The sequence below is a fragment of the Gouania willdenowi genome, chromosome 4 (assembly GCF_900634775.1).
Source record: "Gouania willdenowi chromosome 4, fGouWil2.1, whole genome shotgun sequence".
Lineage (NCBI taxonomy): Eukaryota > Metazoa > Chordata > Actinopteri > Blenniiformes > Gobiesocidae > Gouania > Gouania willdenowi.
Window position 1 is genome coordinate 3036800 of NC_041047.1, and position 21907 is coordinate 3058706.

The window sequence follows — 21907 nt, forward strand, 5'->3', positions numbered from 1 at the left end:
GGGCAATATATCAAGATTTAAGATATATCAAGTTTCCTGTTTTGGTGATTTTTAGAATTACAATATCTCGTATATTGATATAATTTTATTCTGTAGCTTATTTTGTATTAAAATACCCTTTTTTTGGAGTCACTGCTTTCACTACTTCTCAGAACAACATGATACGAACTGTTAGATGGATTTCTGAGTGCGTTTTAACCCAGACCTTCGTCTAAACAAGCCACACTCGCACATGCTGTCCATTAGAGGAGAAAAAAGGCAAAAGTTGCAAATATTGTGCAGCTGTTTGTTAATAGCTGTTTTCCCTCTTTTTGTGTATTTTGTTGTCCTATGTGTTTTTGTTGTTTTTTTGTGTATTTTTTGGTAATTTTGTTTGTCTTTCTGAGTCGTTTTGTGTATTTTTTTTTGGTATCTATGTTTTTGGATTTTTGTTTTCCCATTGTGCATTTTGTCTCCTTTTGTGTATTTTATTTTCCTATTAAGTATTTGTGTTCTTTTGTGTATTTATCTGTTTATTTATATCTTTGTAGTAGTTTTCTGTATTTTTTTGCTGTCATTTTGTGCGTTTACTTTTATTGATGCTGGTTGTCCATGTTTGTTATACACACACAGGTTGTTTTTTTTACCAATCTTAAAGCACAGCGATAATATTTTAGCCTGTGTGGCATTTTGCATCAGCATATTTAATGCTGACTTGTCTTTCTGGTCAGACTTTAATTAATTTGAAATGATCAAGATTTATATCGTACATTGCCCCGTTTTGGTCTATATCGCCCAGCCCTAATCTGTGTGTGTTCCCCCCCTCAGGTCTGTCCATATGCGGACACAACTGCCTGCTGACGGCTGAGTGGATGTCTGCCAGTAAGATTGTGTGTCGCGTTGGTCCGGCCAAAGACGATAAAGGAGAGATCATCGTCACCACCAAGTCAGGCAGCCTGGGAACGTCCACCGTGTCCTTCAAACTGCTCCGACCAGAGAGGATTGGTAAAAAAAACCTCAATTAAAGACACTTTCAGTGTTAACCTCTGAGGAAAAAACTGTTTAATTCATTTATTGATTTATTACAATATTTATATAAAAAATTATATAATTTTTTTAATGTTTTTATTAAGGAGCCCCATTAGCTGGTATCTTAGCAACCAGCTAGTCTTCCTGGGGTCTACGGTGACAACAATAAAGTACAAACACAGAACAGACAATCATATCAACTCCAATATTTTAAATTACAAATACAATTCATAATATAAATGTAAAATATTAAGACATATATTTAATAATCCTCATGAATACAACATAAAACAAACAGAACCACTCAACCTAAAATCAGATTTATCTTTCTTTTTAAATTCCTGTTTACCTTCAATATGATGCAAAAATAAATAAAACAGATGCCAAAAAAATTAATAGAATATAGATAAATACTAGTTTTAAATGTTTAATTCACTTCACATATGTAGATATAATGTACAAATAAGTTTTTGCCTGTATAAAGAAAAAAACAAACTGTATTTCATAAATGAACAAAATGTTTATTTTATCCATTAAAAAAAAAAAAAAACCCAATAAAAATGTATATTGAAAATGTTCTTTTAAGTTGATCGTTTGAACTCTTTATGATTTAAAAGAATGTAATGTGAGTGCATTGGATACAAAATAAAATAAATGTGAAAAAAACTATAAATAAATAATAGTGCTTGACAAATAGATGATTGAGTGAATAAGTAAATAAACTAAGCAAACTGTAAATAAGGCAAAAATGCAAACAAGAATGCTGTGTGTAAATTATCTCACAAAGAAAAAAAATCATAAACAAAAATTACCAGATGTTAAATAGTAGATGCTAAATATCTAATGAAATGTTTTAGACTTAAAAATAATAATAATCCCAATACTTTTATTCAGGGTTTTAGTTGTCGATGCTCATTTCATGCAAGTCTCTGAAGTCCAAAGCTTTGAGTGTCTGTCTTCAGTTAGAACTCTTGTGTGGGTGGTGGTGTTGTTTGTGGCACACTGACCGCGTCTGCTCCGTCCCACAGGTATCCTGGATCAGTCGGCCGTGTGGGTGGACGAGATGAACTACTACGACATGAGGACGGACCGCAACAAAGGGCTCTCCCCCCTCTCCCTGCGTCCCAGCAACCCGCTGGGCATCGACCTCGACAAGTAGGGACCCACACACCAACATGGCGTAAACAGCCGAGTCATCGTCTGCTTCCCTAAACAGACACAAACGCTCTCCATATGGGTGCGTTTGAAACGCTACACCGCGGCTAGCGTGTGAGTGCAGCACAGTTAGTGTGTTTAAAGTACAATAGAGGGAGGTTTGAACACCCAAACAAACAAAAATGCACAAAATGACAATATAAACACATTCGAATGACAACAAAAATGTAGATATACACTACAAAAAGACTACAAAATCATTCTAAAGCACATAAAATGATAGAAAAATGCAGAAAACGACTACAAAAACTCTGAAAATAACAACGAAAATACACAAAATGACTACACAAAACACCAAATTACACTATATAACTACAGGAAAAGCAGACTGAGGGACAGCTTCATCCCCCAGGCTGTAAGAAATCTCAACTCCCTCCGTACACTGCCCCCTCTCCCCCCTCTGCACCCCCTGCACACAATAACTCTGGAATAACCCTCTCCAATTGAACTCACGTTTACATCAAGACACGACGTGAACCTACAGGCCGAGCAGAATCCACTGATATACAGGTCGGGTATGTTGTGTTTTAAACACCGCCACAAAATCAGAAAATGCACCATGTAAAAAGTCAGCAATGATGACAAATTGTCTTACCTTGTTGTTTCTTATCAAAAGTTGCCCCAATGTGCATAAAATTCCATTTTTTGATAAATCCAAATTGTGTTATTGCCATTACAGCCGATCCCTCCTTTATCCAGCTCTGATTGGCCAGGGCTAAAGTCACTCCCATAGTGTTTGATAACAACAATTTCTATGGGTTCTGAGCTTTACAACGCTGTGTCAAGCCTTCTGATTGGTTAAGGCATTGCTGAACGAAACCCGTGCGTAACGGCATCAAAGCGTGGAACGGAAAATCGCATTACGCATGGCACAGCAGAAATTTTGATAAAAATTGATATGTGTTTATTTCACTCCAAAATGCAGCTTCTGGTGGTCAAACATAAGACTAATAATTGTTGGAATCATTTTGACTGACATATTAGTTACACACTTGTTTCTAAACTTGTGGAAAAATTTGGCACAGTTGTTGCAAAGTGGGCTTCTGCCTGAACTTTTTTGTACAAATACATCTGTATTTTTGACCTAATGTTTATTAATATCACCAAACTTGCTGCAGTTGATGTCCATACATTAGTTCAATTATTTCTGCCTTTGTAGCCTTCCCTAATGAGAATTAGCTTTTTTATTTGATATAAATCTCTAGGTTTTTTTTAGGCGTATTACAGATTTCTGTATTTAAAACATAATTTATCATCGCTATTTCCAAAATTTCACAAACTGTAACCACGAAGGGTCCTACTTCAATCTAAAAAAAAGAACTAGCCATATACTGTAGGTCATGCAGAAGATTTGAAAAACGAGCATCCCTGATCTTAATATAATAAATAAGAAATGTATCATGTCGAGTAGTAAAAGAGGAAAAGAAACAAGTCTCTGTGTATGAGAAAGACCCACAGGGCCGTAGAGTTGTGGTGTTGTGTGATGATGAGTTTGTGTTGTTCCGTTCTGCCATCCCCCGACCCAGTGTTTGTTAGCTTTGGAGGGGCCGAGGGCAAGTGAGCGCTCGTGGCCAGAGACGAAGAGTCGTGACCCCCCATAAACAGGCCCAAACATTCACTGTGTGACGCTGAATTATCAACAAAAGTCAGTGCAGGAATCCTCTGTGGCACGGCCTCTGCTCACTGCTTTATTTTGTATTTGTTTTTGGTCACATTGAAACCAGAAACATCATTAAGGTTCATTTAAAATCATTTAAGTTCATTTGAAGTATAATTTCATTTAATTTATATTTATTTTCTTTATTTTTTTGTCCAAAAGTCAAAGAGTGTTCAGAAGCTGAGACATGGACCTATAATTATTTACCAATAACATTTTGATTATATATCTAAAGAAACAACAACTGAATACAATTTTCCCTGGCAAAACAAACATAAATAAAAAGTAAATAGATTAGGTGATGCACAAAAATATTTAAAGCAATTTTTGGGATAACATTTATAGAATTAAAACAAATTATATAGAAGAAAATATATAAAAATTAATTTAATTTAATTCAAAACGGACGTTTGCATCATTACTGAGCTGTAGTTTGTGCTTCTGTCAGAGTGTGTTTCAGTGCAGCCCTTTATGCTTCACAGACTGTGTGTGTGTGTGTGTGTGTGTGTGTGTGTGTGTGTGTGTGTGTGTGTCGGGGTGGGGGGGCCTAGCATAGACCACAGGTCATTAGCAGAGATCAAGCCCCCCTCCCCCTAATGAGTCCTGAGTCTCCAGGGCCGTACACAGGCGTCACTGACTGCACTTCCCACGCTAGGGTCCACGGGTGGGTCTGCCTCTGCCTCTGCACGGCCCAGCTGCTCACTGCCCCCTACTGGAGGAAGTCTGAACTACATGATCAATTATTATAAAAACTGATTTAATTACATGGAAGACGTGGAACAGAATTCTCGAAAGCAGAGATGGACGCCTCTCATCACAGTGTTGGACAAAAATGTGATTGTATCTGATCTGACGGTCACATGACCAATAGTCATGTCAGCATTTAGAATAATGACCCATCTGAACATTTACACAGGAAACAACAAAGGGTTTGTCTGTTTTTTGAGTTTTTTTTTTGTTTGTTTTGTTTTGTTTTTTTTTGTATTTGTTTGTTGTTTTTTGTGGGGTTTTTTTAAATTGATTTGTGTATTTTGTGTTCATTTTGGCATTTCTTGTGTGTTTGGAGTTTTTGGTGTTTTTGAATCAATTTGGGTATTAACTTTGTCATTTTATGTTTGTTTTGGAGTCATTTTGTGTATCTGTGTTTATTTTGTTGTATTTTTAGGCATTTTGTGTTTTGTAGTGTATTTTTGTTGTAATGTTGGTTTATTATTGTTGTTTTTGTGTTTATTATTGTCGTTTTTTCATATTTGTCATTTTGTGTTATCTTGTTGATTTTTAGATTTAGGCTACATAATTTGTCAAATTTGTACCAAAATGTTTAATAGGGATGTGTGAGTTAACCATTGTTATTAATTTCATATTTTTATGCGTCATTATGTGTATTTTTTTTAATATAATTTTGTGTTTATTTTGTTGTATTTGGTCTTTTTAGTCATTTTTTGTAGTTTTGTTGTAATTTTTGTGTTTATTGTCATTTTTGTGTTTTTGAGGTCATTTTGCGTATTTTTTGGTAAAACTTGGTCCAAAAATGTGTTTTGCAAGACATTTTTTTCGATTTTTATTTTGGTGTGTCATTATAGTCATTTTGCGTTATTTTGACTTTCAGATTTAGGCTATATAATTTCCCAAAATCATACCAAACATGTTTAATAGGTATAAGTGAGTTAACCATTGTTATTAATTTCATATTTTTATGCGTCAGTTGTTCGGAAGGGAATGTCATGTTGAAATCAAGTGAGATTACGTGGTATCGTTTAATTTGCTCCATTTGTTAGTCATTCGGCCACACGTTTTACGGGCGATAATCTCATGAAAATGAGTGATTTTTTTTCAAAAGCAGGTGATTGTTTAGTCCCACGTCATTTAGCTATTTCCATTTTAAGAGGCAAAGTATGTGAAATATCGTAAGATTTGACATTTCTGTGTCGTTGCTATGCATTGAAAGATGCAGAATTCCTAATCTTAGGTGTGTGTGTTCCAGAGGAAAAGTGTCTCAGAGCGATGTGGAGCTGATCTTTCCAGGAATGAGTGGAGACTTCACCAGTGAGAACTTCTCTGCTACCTGGTACCTGATTGAGAACCACTCTGAGTCCAGGTACGTCACTGGATCACCATTACCTCACCTCCTACAGCTGATAAACCATTAAAAGACCTTTTTCACAGGAATGTTGACTTTTAAAACCAATCCAAGCAATGTTTTTACTAAACTTTGTTTAGTAACAAATGAGAAAGTGAATCTTTATTATTCATTAATATTATTAAGTGTCCCGTTGTCATGTACTGAGTTCGCATTGTACTGGGTTGTGTATGTATATGCGCATCAGCACTACTGGAAAATAAATTTTTGCTAAAAAAAAATTACAATTAATTTTTGTATATTTTTGTTTTCAAAGTGAACAGACGCGTGTTTTATTTGTTTATTGGATTAGGTTAGGTTTATAATCTCAGTACGGAGGTAAACTCAGTACGTGACACCATGTTTACCTAACATGAATATTTGTAAATTCTGACAGACCTTAAATGCAACACTGTGTAGTGACAACATGCACACATGAAGCTGGACCCCCGAAAACACACAAAAAGACAATTAAAAAAATGAGTCTTAAAACACACAAAATGACTGCTAACACAGCAAATGACAACAGAAATTGACAAATATACTACAAAAATACACAAAATCACTCCAAGACACACACAATGACAGAAAATACACAGAGGGCCTATACTACAAAGTGAGCGAGTGCTAAAGTCCCGTCTCCTGACCAATCAGTTTTCTTAGAAATTGACCAATAAAAGGAGGATCATTGTGACGCTGACAGGAGAGAGAATATTTAGACATTGATACAATCCTTTCTTTTACTATAGTAAATATAGAGATTTATATCTGATGGACTGATAAAGTAAAATCAGTCAAATAAGTCAGCTGATAAAGCCTGTTGTAATCTAGATTCATAGGACAGTGTCTGTCTCACAGACAATGTTTGGTTAGGTGAAGCCCACAACTCAGATAAATCCAGGATATAATTATCTAGCTTTGTAGTATGGGCTTAAAATGATGACAAAAGTACACAAAATGACACTATTTGACGACAGAAGCACAAAACACACAAAATGACGAGAAAAACTAATAAAAGGACAACAAAAATAGATAAAAAAACTACTAAAACTCACAAATTTAGTCTCAAAACAACTACCAAAAACACAAAATGACACTACAGGACTACAGAAGCACAAAAAGCAACAATACAAATTGACAAAATGACTACAAAAAACAATAATGACTCCAAAAACACACAAACTCTTTTTTCTTTCCTGTGTTAATGCTCAGATCTTCTAAACCCTGACATGAGTGTTGATAATGTGGCCCTCAATCACATGTTTGTGTTTAATGCTGCCAATTTCTTTTTGAAGTCCAAAGGTGTGTTTAATAACACAATGTAAGCATGTGATGAAGGAAAAAGAGCTGATTCTCCAATAATGAATAGAAAATAGCTCCTTTAAATTAATAACGATCAAATAATCGCCAGCATGTGCTCGAGTTGTGAGTTATTGGTTCTCTGCTGCATAAATACATCAAATCCAAAATAAAAATACTTTGTTGTACCTGGCGCTGTGTGAAAATCACATTTTCCCTTCAGAAAGTTCAGACGAGGCTGGTTTCCAGCACACACCTGTGCAACATTCTAACAGAGAAGCTCAGGATGAAGATTATAAACCTCATTTTAATCCCTTTGACAAGTTAATTGAAGCCCCGCCCCTTTACCCTTTCACCTTGCTCAACCGGCGTCGCTACATGCTAAGCTAACCCACACATTGAACACAGAAACACACCAAAAAAATCCACAGAATTGCACTGAAAACATCATGAGGATGCAAAAACCAAGAGCAATCATACACAAATGACTAAAAGGACAAAAGGAACCACAAAACAATGCCAAAAAAGACTAACAGAAAACCAAATGATCATAAAAATACAAAAACAACTAAAAAAAAACATGCACAAAATGACAAGAAAATAGCACACAGTGACTCAGGAAATGCATAAAATAAAGTCAAACAAACACAAATTACGGTGGCCGGGAAGTGACAGGTGAATGCATTTACAGAAAACGAACACAAATGCAAAATGGCCACAACGGAAGTGTTTCCGACGGACCGGTATTACAGACGGACACGTTTCTTACGGATGTTTTTAACCCACCAGAACAGAGAAGAACAAGAAGAAGACATCAAAACACGTATGAAAGTAAGTGAAAGTTGATTAGGATACTCTTATATTTTTCACATCAGGCTATCATATCATAATACCCGTCCGTCGAAAACACTTCTGTTGCGGAAACACTTCCGTTGTGACCGGTTTGCATTCGTGTTCGTTTCTGTAAATGCATTCACCTGACACTTCCCAGCCACCGTAACAAATGACAAAAACAGTTTTAAAACCCCACAAAAATCCAAAAAAAGAACTTTTTCACACAAATGATGATATTTAAAACCAATCCAAGCAATGTTTTTACATAACTTTAAGAACAAATGAGAAAGTAAATCTTTGTTATTTATTAACATTATTTAGTGTCCCATGTTTACATAACATGAACATTCAGAAATTCTGACAGACCTTAAATGCAACACCATGTAGTGACAACATGCACACAAGGCTACACCACCGAAAACACAAACATGACAACAAAAAATGCACAAAATTAGTCTGAAAACACCAAAATGACAATAGAAACAGCATCAAATGACAACATTTTACAAATATACAACGCAAAGACTACAAAATACATAAAATAATTCCAAAATACACAAAATCACACTATATGACTATAGAAGCAAAAAAAATAACAAAAAAACATGCACAAAATGACTAGAAAGAGAAAAAACTAGGCAGAAAACAACTTTAAAAAGACAAAACAACAACAAGATGACTATAAAAATGCACAAACTAACACAACGAGAGGACACAGCCACAAAAATACACAAAATGACTCCAAAAATATAAAAACAAGTCCAAAAAGAACAACAGAAAGATCTAAATTAACAACAAAATTGCAACAAAACACGTTTTCCTTCTGCACTATGGGGAACGTAAAGGAAAGATATTTTCCTTTGTTGTTTTCCTGGAATGAAAACATCTGAAACAATGTAGTTTGAAGGAGATCGAGAAAGAAAGTTGTGGTTCTTTCATTTGGGTTTCAGTGCATCATTAATCATCTTCATATGACTTCAAAACCTTTTTTAAGCCATGATAAGATATCACCTATATTAACTTCTTCATATGTATGATGAATATATATATATATATATTTGTTAAAGAATGTGCTTTAATATGTGGTAGAATGAAATGTGTTTATTTTCTCCTGTTCACAGCTTTGAGCAGCTGAAGGTGGGCGTGTCCAACCTGAAGAAACAGGCGACCAAGAAGAATGAGGGAAGCCTGGCGTACGTGAAAGGAGGACTCAGCACCTTCTTTGAGGCTCAGGACGCTCTGTCGGGTCAGAGGACACACACACACACACACACACACATGCAGAAAAATAGTCTGCGCTTTTATTTTGAAGGGGATCATTTATTCTGCAGACAAAGCACACACGACATACTAAACCAATGGTTCCCAACCTTTTTTGGATTGGATCTTGACCCCATTTTAGTATCATATTAATATTTATATTTACCCCAGAGAATTAGTGTTTGATCAAGTTTGTTACAAAGTATTATAAATATAGAGTAGCCAGTATTAGTAACATGTTGTGCCAGCTCAGATATTATTATTATTATTATTATTTTTATTAATAATAATAATAACTAGATTTATATTTGACAATGTGAAAGTATAGAATATACTTGTTTAAGATTGTGTGTTCTTTTAATTTGTAAAATAATAATATTTAAAAGTAAAATTGAAAATGTTTTCAATCAGTAAACATTTTTATTTTTTATCAATTACTACTTCAGGCGACCCCACCTGGGTTTCTGACCTCAATGGTTGAGAAATACTGTACTAAACCTTTTTTTTACCATGTTGCTTTTAAAGTGAGACTCATTTTATTGTCTGTACTTTTTATAATCAATGTTTATAATGGTAGGAGTTTTTATTATTATTTTTCTTCCAGAACTCCTTTGTCCTATTTTATTAATGTAGCATTAATGACACGTATGTCATCTCATAGGGACAATGTCAAGGATGTGCAGTCGACCTTTTTTGGAGCCAAAATGTCAAGGTCGCATCAATTGTAAAAAAATGTAAATTTTTCATATCTCTACAAATATTTATCGTACAAGTTTGATGCTTACTTGTATAAAAATGTCACCTAAAGTGGAGTATTTTATTTAATTAGACCAAAGCTGTACGACCTACCAGTAAAAAGATTGGTAGCGATCAAAGTTCATGACGTCACAATATATATATACTTTTTTCCTATAACTTGGGCACAAATTGAGATACAGTTCTCAGACTGGTACCATTGAACAACATTTCCATTCAATGTCTTCTGTTTTTCCTGCATTATTACTTTCAATTTGATTAGTAAAAAGAACAAACTTGTCAACAAATTCAGATACAGGTTGTCATTTTTGCCAATTTTTCCAAATTGTCAAATACGTATTTGCCTTGTAAATACAGGTTTTTCTTTAGTTTTCATTTAATTCTATTAAAGTTGTGGATAAAAATGTTTCAGTTTGAGTGAACTGTTTCAGAGTAGAAGGGAATAATTCCCTCTCAAGCATCATTACCTGTTAGACATTTAGCTTTTGTGATAAACGTGTTTTATTGAAGTTTTATATTGATTCGAATAGAAAAACTAAAAATATGATATTTCCATAACAAACCCAGTGGTTTAAAGGTAACAGACGGACTTGGAATCATTTGTTCCCGACACTCATTCATGCTTTTGTCTGTTTACCCTGCGCTGCACTCACTCACTTCCCTTTTACTATTTATACCTGCACGTCACTGTTATTATTATGATTATAGCTTTCCTTGTGTTTGGAGAGGCCGTGTTTTCATTGTTAGTGTCTGAACGTAGATAAACGGATGCTAAGGACTGATAGTGCTGTTAGCACGGCCGATATTACCCACCAATGCTAAGTGGTTGTCATGTTCAGAAAGAGTGTGCCCACTGCGTACCCACTGCATGCCAACTGCCTGCCCACTCTGTGCTCACTGCGTGCCCGCTTTGTGTGTGCCCACTGTGTACCCACTGCGTGCCCGCTCATTGCCCACTGCGTGCCCACTTTGTGTGTGCCCCCTGCGTACCCACTGTGTGCCCACTCTGTGCTCACTGCGTGCCCACTTTGTGTGTGCCCCCTGCGTACCCACTGTGTGCCCACTCTGTGCTCACTGCGTGCCCACTTTGTGTGTGCCCCCTGCGTACCCACTACATGCCCACTCTGTGCCAGCTGTGTGCCCACTCTGTGCTCACTGCGTGCCCACTTTGTGTGTGCCCACTGTGTACCCACTGCGTGCCAGCTACGTGCCCCCTGCGTCTCCACTGCAAGCCTGCTGTGTGCCCACTGTGTGCCCGCCGCCCCAATGGGAAGCTTCTCATTTGTGCCACGTTGGTATAAGTGAGTGACCTGAGGCCCAGAGGGGAGCATGTGTGCATGTCATGTGACCTGCTGAGGTCACAACCTTTTGCATTTAGAATAGATCATGTGACTTATATGTCAGTCTTTGGGCCAGCAGCACCATCCAGTGTGTTTATTTTCTGTTATTTTGAGCATTTTTTCATTTTCATTTTGAGTTTGTTTTCTGAGTTATTTTTTGTTGGGTTTTTTTTGTCATTTTGTGTATTTGTATATCATTTTGGTTGTTTTGTATGTTTTTCTCTTTCACTGTGTATTTTTTTCATACTTTTGTGTTTTCTGAGTTATATTGTGTGTTTTTTTAATGTCAATTTGTATCAGTTTCTATTTTCCTGGTTGTTTTGTATCTTTTTCATTAATTTTGAGTATTATAATTTTACAGTGTTTTTCTTTGTGTTGTCAATTTGTGTATGTTTTGTTGTGTTTTTAGTGTCGTTTTCTTTATTTTTCTATCATTTTGTCTTTTTCTACAAGTTTCATCTTTGCGTGTGTTCTCTTGAGTTATTTTGTGTGTTTTTTATGTCAGTTTGTATATTTCTTTTGTTGTGGATTTTTCTGGTTGTTTAGTTTTGTTTTTTTCAAAATGTTTGTAATGTATTTCCTTGTTTAATGTGTCATTTTAACTAGGTTTCTTGTTTTGTGGGGATCTTAATACAACAAAAACGAGGACAAATATTTATCTTTCAATACTTTTCCTTTTGTAATTATAGTGTCTGTTGTAATGAGCCAAACGTGGCCCTGAAAGTAATGATTTTGATGAAGCAGTGACTGAAAGACATCAAATTTGCTCATTTATTAAATTAATATTAATTATTTATTCATTGTAATACAAACTACGATATACTGTGTCAGCCTCTTTTTTGCACTTATTTTAGTCTTGATTATATTTAGTTTAATTAAATCTGAGCTGCACTTTTGCTAGTTTAATCAATCAAAATGTTTATAAATATTGGCACAAATGGTACAAGAAAAGGTCTGTACATTAGTTAATAATTAGTTGATGTGAAATATCATGAACTAATAACCATTAAGTGTTGTTTGTGTTAGACAGCTCCCTGAGAATCCGTCCCATAGGAAAAGCTGCTGTAAATATTAGCCGTGCTCTGGTCTCTGACTGACAGTCGCTTGCCGTCGCCATCGTTTTTGTTGCGGCTGAAATGTCGTTTTTCATTGTTGTGCGAAGAGGAAGTGTCCCTGTGACGCAGGAAGCCGCGCAGCCGCCGTCTTCCACCAAAAGTGAGATTCCCAGGATCTTTGGGGAGTCAAAACATGTCCCGCTGTCGTCTTTTTCCTCTGCAGGAGGAGAGCCAGGCTCCAGGAAGACGAGCTGCTGCTCTTCCTCAGGTCCTGACCTGGTGTTTAGGTTCAGCGTGACGTCATCACACACACACACACACACACACACGGGCTGCAGACATGAAGCAGGCCTGTCCTGTGTGTGTGTGTGTGTCTGTGTGTCTCTGAAGACGCACATATTTATTTTTACAATCAGACTTTGAGTCGACCTCCCACTCTGCTCACAGCCTGCAGGAGGACGAGGGCGGCTGGAGAACAGGAGCAAATTAAAAATAGCAGATATGCATAGTTTCTATCATTATTTATATTTACATATATTATAGTAGATTTGATTTGCATTTTAAAGGAATTTTTACCTAATTAAATATTTTTTTTAATTGAAATGAATGTTGGTGAAAACTAAAAGTGATTATATTTGCCCAATATATTGACAAAAACTTAAAATATGTTGGAAAACTTCACTTTGTTGATTGGTACACTTCTATTTGCTTAATTTCATCATATTTAAAAAAAATTAAGTTAGCGAATTAAGTTAGCTTAATATCATATGTTTATATGATTCTGTACATTATTTATTTATGTTTTTCTTTATTCACCTATCTACATATTTGTTGATTTATTAATTTATCCACTTACCAATTTTTTTTAATTTTTGTTTTATTTACTACCCAATTAGCAACTTGTTTATTTATCCACTCCTCCACATCTTTATTTATTACCTTCATTTTTAAAAACATTTTATTATCCAATTAGCAGCTTGTTTATTTATCCTTTTTAGTTTGTTATATGTTATTATCTAATCATTAACTTGTTTATCCTTTTTTTTAATAATAATACATTTACCGGTATTTAAAAGTGCTTTTCAAGAAACTCAGACACTTTACAAGTTAAAACAACAAGAGAAAAAACAGTGATTAAAACAGAAACATAAATCAGAAAAAAGAAAGAACACGTAAAAATATATTTATCCCTTTTTAATTTTGTATTTATTTATTATTCAATTATCAGCTTGTTTATTTATCCTTTTTTAGTTTTTAATGTATTTATTATTCAATTATCCATTGTTTATTTATGTACCGTAACCACTTATTCCTTTCTTTTATTTCTTCAAAAAAAAAAGATTTATATATCAATTATCATCAACCTATTTTATTTATTTATGAAGTAAAGAACTTATTTTAGATTTTAGTTTTTTAAAATTTTATTTCCTAATTTTCTAAATCCCACCTGCATCGGTCACCTAAACACACACACACACACACACACACACACACACTGGCTGAATCCAAACCCTCTGAGGATTCAAACGTACCCTGGTTATGTGCAGGTCAGAGGGCTGCCAGTGTCCCAGGACCACCACCCTGTGTGGGTAAGGGTTTGGCCCATGTACTGGGTGCTGGGGGACGTTGTGTGGGAACAGACTGGGGAGCTTATCTCCCATCATCTATGGCCTGTTTATTGTTTCCCCCTGACTTCCTGAATTTGAAAATGTTTTGAGCAGAACTCTGACTCTGAACGTTCCTCCTGTTCCTACAGCGATCCACCAGAGGCTGGAGTCAGACGGCACTGAGAAAGTGGAGGGATCCATGACCCAACGTCTAGAGAACATCCTCAACAGTAAGCCCCACCCCCCTTCCTCATCTGTCTAATCACAGCAGGAATAAACCACTGTATCATATTTACTGACGAGATACAAAAGTCATGGACAAAGTTGTAGAATTTAAAGCAATTATCCTAAAATAGTCAGAATTATGAGATTTAAGCTAATGAATATGAATTAAGACATAATTATGAGGTAAAAAATTCATACTTGTGAAATATAATGTAATGAATATGAGATAAAAAGTAATGTTTTTTAGATCAAAAGTCAGATTAAGGGAGTCAAACCCTCACCTTTGTGGAAATCCTAACTAATAAATAACACTGTGTGACCCTTTAAATAATATTCTCCCTATGCTATTATTATGTTAAAGTATCTTTTTTAATATCATATTACTTTAATTTATTACATTTTGTTATTTAATATTAAATTATTTTACATTATGTTTTATTCAGTATGAAATTATTTAATATTGTATTGTTGAATATGAAATTAGTTTATATTATACTTTATTATTTATTTATTTAATATTACATTTTATTATTTGGTATTAATTTATTTGATATTACATTATATTTATTATATTATATTTCTCCACGCGACCCTGAAAACAGGAACAAGCGGGTCAGAAAATGGACAGATGGATATATTGTATTACGTAATTATTTATTATTATTATATTATATTGTTTATTATATTATACTGTCTAATCTTAAATTATTTCATATATTGTTTTGCATTTTATTGTATTGTATCTATACTATTACATTACATGATATTATTACATTATATTATCGCATTATATTTAATTATATTATATTATTTTATTATAGTGTTGTATATTATATTATCTAACAGGACCTTCACAAATGTTCTGAGGTTGGACCATGAATTCTGCTCCACAAGCACTAAATAAGAGAAGATTTGAATTTTAATGTTGATGAAAAATTATCATAAAGTTGTCATAGAAAGAAATCAGTTTTGAATCTCTAGAATCTTTATCGATATGAAATGAAATAAATCTCCACCTTTTAGTGAAAAAAAAACCTTCCTAATATTCTTATATAGTGTCAAACACAGGGTAGTTATTCTGCATCAGACACAAAATAATAATTAATTTAATTTTCTAATTTCCAGTCGATTAATTGTGAGTGTTTTCCTGTCGTTTGTTCACGCTGCTGTTCCGTAATGAGGCCGCACTAATGGAAGGTCAACAAGCCGCTACTTTTCCCGGAGTCTCGAGTAAATAAACCTCTGAGTCGGACGTAGCTTTCATCCCCTCCAAAAAACCCAGACAGGACCTAAAAACCCACAAAGTCGCACACATCAAACACTCGTCAGCCAATCACAGAGCGGAGCCGCTGAAAAGTCAGCTCCTCAATCCCATCGAGCGCAGAGTGAGAAATGTGAAGAAGTCTCCCTCTGTTCAGGCTCCACTCTCCTCAGGGATTTGGGGTTTGGGGGGGTGGGGTCTTGTTTTGATTAGGCACATCTAAGGCCACCCACGAAGCCAGCTGCGTGTGCTGAAGGACCCAGAGAGAGCAGACTTTCTGTCGTAATATTATATTGTATTTACTGATAAGATAAGATTTATAAACAAAGTTAAAGTAATTATCCGAAAATCATAATTATGAGATACAAAGGTCTTAATTGAGTTTAAAATCTATCGGAAATCATTATGCAAGTCATATTTGTGAAATAAAATGTAATGAATACTGTATGAGATAAAAAGTCATGACTATGACTATATTTTTTAGATCAAAAATCCGATTGATCAGATACAAATGTTACAATTATGAGATAAAATCATAATTATGAGATCAAAAGTCACAAAGTCATAGTCATTAGATACAATCACAAATATTAAATCATTTATTTATTTAATATTAGATTTTGATATATTTTGCATTTTTCCCTGTTCTTGTTTGTTTTAAATGAATGAGATAAAAAGTAATATTTTTTAGATGAAAGGCAGATTAGATACATAAGATTACATAAGTATGAGATAAAGTCATCATCATGTGATAAAAACTAAGAATATGAAATAAGATGTAATTATGAGATAAAAAAAAAGTCATACTTGTGAAATAAAATGAGTATGAGAAAAAAAATTATATTTTTAGATCAAAAGTCAGATTAATCAGATACATAAGTTACAATTATGAGATAAAATCATTATTATTAGATCAAAAGTCATAAATATGAGGTAAAAAGTCATATATGAGAGATAAATTAATAAATAAAATCACAAATATTCATTTATTTATTTAATTAATATTAGATATAGTGAGATAGATATACTGTATGTATTTTTCTTGTTATTGTTTGTTTTTAATGAATGAGCTAAAAAGTTATATTTTTTTTGGTCAAAAGTCAGATTAATCAGATACAAAAGTTACAAATAAATAAATAAGTCAAAAGTTTGAGATAGAAAGTCATCATTATGTGATAAAAACTAAGAATATGAAATAAGACACAATTATGAGATAAAAAAAGTCATGCTTGTAAAATGTAATGTAAATAATATGAGATAAAAAGTCATGACTATAAGATAAAAGTTGTGTTTCTTAGATCAAAAGTCACTTTTTCCCCCGCTAGAGCGACCATAGACGCTCTATCTTTATCTCTCTCTCTCCCACTCCCAGGGGCGAGCAACACGGCGGACACCCTGTTCCAGGAGGTTTTGGGTCGGAAGGACAAAGCTGACTCCACACGTAACGCTCTCAACGTCCTGCAGAGATTCAAGTTTCTCTTCAACCTGCCGCTCAACATTGAGCGCAATATCCAGAAGGTACTGGAAAAAAACCACCTGGTAGAAACCAGAGTCACACCAACGTTTACACCAGTGCTTCTCAAGCTTTTCAGCCCGTGACCCCCAAAATAAAGGTGCCAGAGACCGGAAACTCCTTCTTTCCATCCATATAATCAGCAAAATGATGGTCCATTGTTTTATCAATCTGTGATAACCACATTTATTTATTCATCTGAATAATATCCACTGTTATCCAGGAACGTTTACGATTATTTGTGTCATAGTATATCGTCATCTTAAAGATGTAAATCCTTGTTTTAATCAAAAATAAAATGGGTTAAAAGTGACCAGAAATGGTAGTAAAGGTGGTGAAATAGGATTTTTTTTTAAAAAATATAAATTGGCTCAAATTAGGCAGAAAAAGTGGTAAAAACGGTTCAAAGTGCCAATATTGGCTTAAAAGTGGCAGAAATGGGGTACAAAGTAGAAACAATTAGTTTAAACTAGCAAATAATGGGCATGACATATTGTGAATGTGGTTTAAATGGCAAAAATAAACTTGAAATTTGGTGAAAAAAGGTTAAAATTGACTATAATGGGTCAACATATGTGACATTAGGTGGAAAAGTGGTGGAAAGGGTTTATAAGAAAATGTCTAGAAAGTGGAAAAATGTGCAGAAAAGGCATTGAAATTGGACTAATGTAGCAAAAATGCGTTAAAAGCAGCAAAAATATGGCACGAAAAAGTGATGAAAATAGGTTAAAATATGGTGAGTTTGGTTTAGTTGCAGAAAAAAGGTTAAAAAGAAAAATGGGCTCAAATTGTTCAAAAAATATTCTTAGTTTCTTCAAGGCATCTGACGACCCCTTCCAGGTGTCTCTTGACCCAAAGGTTGAGAACCCCTGGTTTACACCACTGGAACAATCAAACCGTCCCCCATGGCAAGTCGTTATTACAAGAAACAGAAGTCATAAACATGGAATCATACCGTTCACACCTCATAGCTAAAATACATATTGTATCCTATTTACTGATGGGATATCAAACTCATTGATTTTATAGAATTTAAAATAATTATAACATTGTCAGAATTATGAGATACACAAGTCTTAATTATGAGTTTAAAATTAATCATAAATAAGTAATTTTTTTTAGATCAAAAGTCACGAATAAATAAATAAGACTATGCGATAAAAAGTAATCATTACGCAATAAAAACTAATGAATATGAAATAAGACGTAATTATGAGATAAAAAAGTCATACTTTGAGATAAAAAAGTCATACTTTGAGATAAAGTCATAACTATGAGATGAAAAGTAAGAATTTTGAGGTCAAATGTCATATTAATCAGATAGAAAAGTTAAAATTATGAGAGAAAATCGAATTTATGAGATTAAAAGTTATAAATATGAGTGAAAAAGTCATATTCATTAGAAAAAATCATTAATATTCATTTATTTCTTTAATATTGGATATAGATAGATATATTTTTATTTTAAAATGAATGTAATACTGTTGACCCCTAATTTTCTATTATTAGATAAATTCATATAATCAGCAGCTGATGATCAACCAACAAACGCAACAATTCCAAAAGAAGGGAAACTGTTCTAATCAGATGTAAATAGTGGAGAAGGATGAACTTTGTCGCCTCCTACTGGTACACATGTGAACAAACAAACAAATCCCCTTCAAAATAAGATCCAAAGATCTTGTAAAGCTGCCAACCTTTGTGATTTTATTTTGAAATGTGTGTTTTCACAGGGAGACTATGACGTGGTGATCAACGACTACGAGAAAGCCAAATCTCTCTTTGGGAATACTGAGGTCCCTGTTTTTAAGAAAGGTGATGAACCACCTTCTCTCGTTTCCATGGTGATTATTTCTGCTGGTTATGAATTATAACGTAAGTGTGTGTGCCTGTGTGTGTGCGCGTGTGTGCCTCAGTATACGGGGAGGTGGAGACCAGGATCACGGCTCTGAGGAGTTTGTTGTTGGACAAACTGCTGCAGACGCCGTCTACGCTGCATGACCAGAAACGATACATCAGGTCTGCTACACAACACAACGCACGATGTGACACACAGCACACCACATGATACACAATATGATACACAACATGACACACAAAGAACCTGTACTACGAAGCTGGATTTCCTCTTATTGCGCTATCTTCCAGGATTTATTAGGTGCGTGCTGTACTATGACACTGGCTAACGTCTTACCGTGCTAAATCATCGTGGTAACCTATTTATATCCTGTTTCATAGTACAGCTGCGCTCTGACGGAGAATGTTTGGTTAGGTGAAGCTAATGGAGAGATATCAGGACATTCTGATCCAGCTTCGTAGTACAGGCCCAAAAGGTAGAACAAAATATCAGACAAAATAAAATAAAGAAACATCCTGTCTATGTTTTTTGAGTCATTATGTGTGTTTTTGTCACTCGTATTTTTTGCACATTTGTATGTTTTTGAAGTTGTTTGTTTTTATTGTTATTTTGTGTTTTTAAGTGTTTGTTTTGTTTGTCTGTTGTCATTCTGTGCACTTTTGGAATCTATTTGTTCTTACTTTGTCTACTTTCGGTGACAATGTGTGCATTTTACTGTCGCTTTCCTGTCATTTTCTGAATTTCTGTTGTTGATTTGTGTGTTTTATGAGTCATAAATGAGTCATATGTGTATATTTTAAATCTTTCTGTTTATTGTTATTGTTACTTTGTGTACCTTTGGTGATATTTTGTGCATTTTGCTGTTGTTTTGTGTGATTTTGGAATTATTGTGTGTATTATGTCAGGCATCATATACCTAACAACATTGTGAATTAGAGTTTTTGTTTGCTTTGTTTGGTTAGTTTACCATGTCTGCCATATTAGGCGTCCTTTCTTTTCAAACCTGATCAGATATTAGGTATATTTAGTTGTTACCTGTTGGTTCGTCCTCGTTTGTTTTAGAACATTAACTTGTAGAAACTCCCGTCTATGTTTTCCCTCTTTCATCCTTTTTTTTTTATCCGTCACACAAACAACAGCAGCAGCTTTTATCGCCCACTTCTGTTTACGTGGATGCTGGGAAAAGTTTGTTTACGCCACTAAAAAACCTCAAACTGTTCAGATGTGGCTGACTAATGAGCACCAAAACAAAGAAGAAACCTGACGCCGTGTTTTTATCCCGTGTGTGCGTGTGCGTGCAGGTACTTGTCGGACCTGCACGCTCCAGGCGACCCGGCCTGGCAGTGCATCGTGGCCCAGCACAAGTGGATCCTACAGCTGATGCAGAGCTGCAGAGACCAGTTCATCAGTGGCCACAGAGGTGAGTCAGGACACACACACACACACGCGCACACGCTCGCTCCTCCTGTAGCCAACATTCCCAGCTCTGTGTGTGTGTTTATTATTCCAAATGTGTGTGAGATGAAAGTGCGGCCTGCCTCGGGTTGCAGAGCCTGACGTGTAAGCGTTCTCACAGATGGATTGGAGCAATTAACCCCAATTAGGAGGAGAAACCGTCCACTCAGGATGACGCAGAGCTCCCTGAGACGTGCGCACACACACACGCAGACACAAGCACACACACACACACACGGTAAAATGCTGCGAGTGGGCGGCTGGAACGTAAACACGTCTGATGTTAAGGCTAACACTGCTTTCCGGGGCTGGAGCTGATGGATTTGAGGGTGGATTTTTGCTCCTCGTCTCTTCCACACACACACGAACATTTCATCCTCATCATTCCTGGGAAGGAACCTCCCTTTTTCTTTTCTACACCATTACTTTGGTGCCATCACAGGCAAACGCTAATGTTTATGAGAGAAATGGCTGCTGACTTTTGTAGCTTTTCTGCTGAGTCAGCATTTCTGGAGTGAAAGAATGGGAATGAATGGAAACATAATTTCTTGTATTAGGACCACATTAAACAAAAATTAAATCTGAGCACTACGAGATTAAAGTCGAAATATTTTGAGCATAAAGTCATAATTTTATTACATCAAGGTGTCAGTACAGTTGTGTGAAACCTAGAGAATTATAATCTCACTAAATGTTCCACATTCTCCATAATGCACCACAACATAGACAAGATCCTGTTTGTAATTCATTTTCATTCTCATAAAATTGCGACTTTATTTCCAAAATATTACGACTTTAATCTTGAAATATTTCAACTTTAATCTTGAAATGTTATGACTTTAATCTCTAAAATTTTCGGCTTTAATCTTGAAATATTATGATTTTATCGCATATTACCATTTTATTCTCATAAGATTATAATTTTATTAAAATACAATTTTTTTCTCAGAAATTTACTGTTTTATTCTCGAAAAATTGCAACATTAATTTCAAAATATTCTGACTTTAAGGTCATAAAGTTACGATTTTTTTAAGATACAACTTTAATGTCATAAAATTACATTTTTATACTGAAAATATTATGACGTTAATCTCATAAAATTGCGCTTTTATTAAGATACAACATTTTTCTCAGAAAATTGTGATTTAAATCTCAAAATATTACAACTTTAATCTTGTAGTGCCCAGATTTTTTATTTTTTATTTTAATTTGACCCTAATACGCAGTCGTAGAATCATGATTATCCTCAGAATAGTTCCAAAAAGTAATGCATTCTGCAATTGTTGTTGTTCTTCTTCTTTCTGTCCATTTTTTCTTGACTTCATCTGCTGTTCTTCTTGTTTTCCCCTCAGCAGTGACCTTCCCACAGATGGGACATCCATGTGGTGTTCTTCTTGCTAGTTTTCCACATTTGTTTGTTATTCTCCTTTTCCCCTAAAACCAA

General features: G+C 34.8%; 1 protein-coding gene across 1 annotated transcript in view; it reads left to right on the forward strand.

The window, feature by feature from the left end:
- The window catches only part of exoc2 (exocyst complex component 2), a 56370-nt gene that overhangs the window by 16090 nt on the left and 18373 nt on the right, over window positions 1-21907 (forward strand). Inside the window, exons 3-11 of the mRNA XM_028444707.1 lie at window positions 808-984; window positions 2037-2163; window positions 5865-5978; window positions 9254-9378; window positions 14300-14380; window positions 17009-17154; window positions 18883-18964; window positions 19066-19168; window positions 20309-20427. Coding sequence (XP_028300508.1) covers window positions 808-984; window positions 2037-2163; window positions 5865-5978; window positions 9254-9378; window positions 14300-14380; window positions 17009-17154; window positions 18883-18964; window positions 19066-19168; window positions 20309-20427 — 1074 coding nt within the window. The remainder of the gene's footprint in view (window positions 1-807; window positions 985-2036; window positions 2164-5864; window positions 5979-9253; window positions 9379-14299; window positions 14381-17008; window positions 17155-18882; window positions 18965-19065; window positions 19169-20308; window positions 20428-21907) is intronic.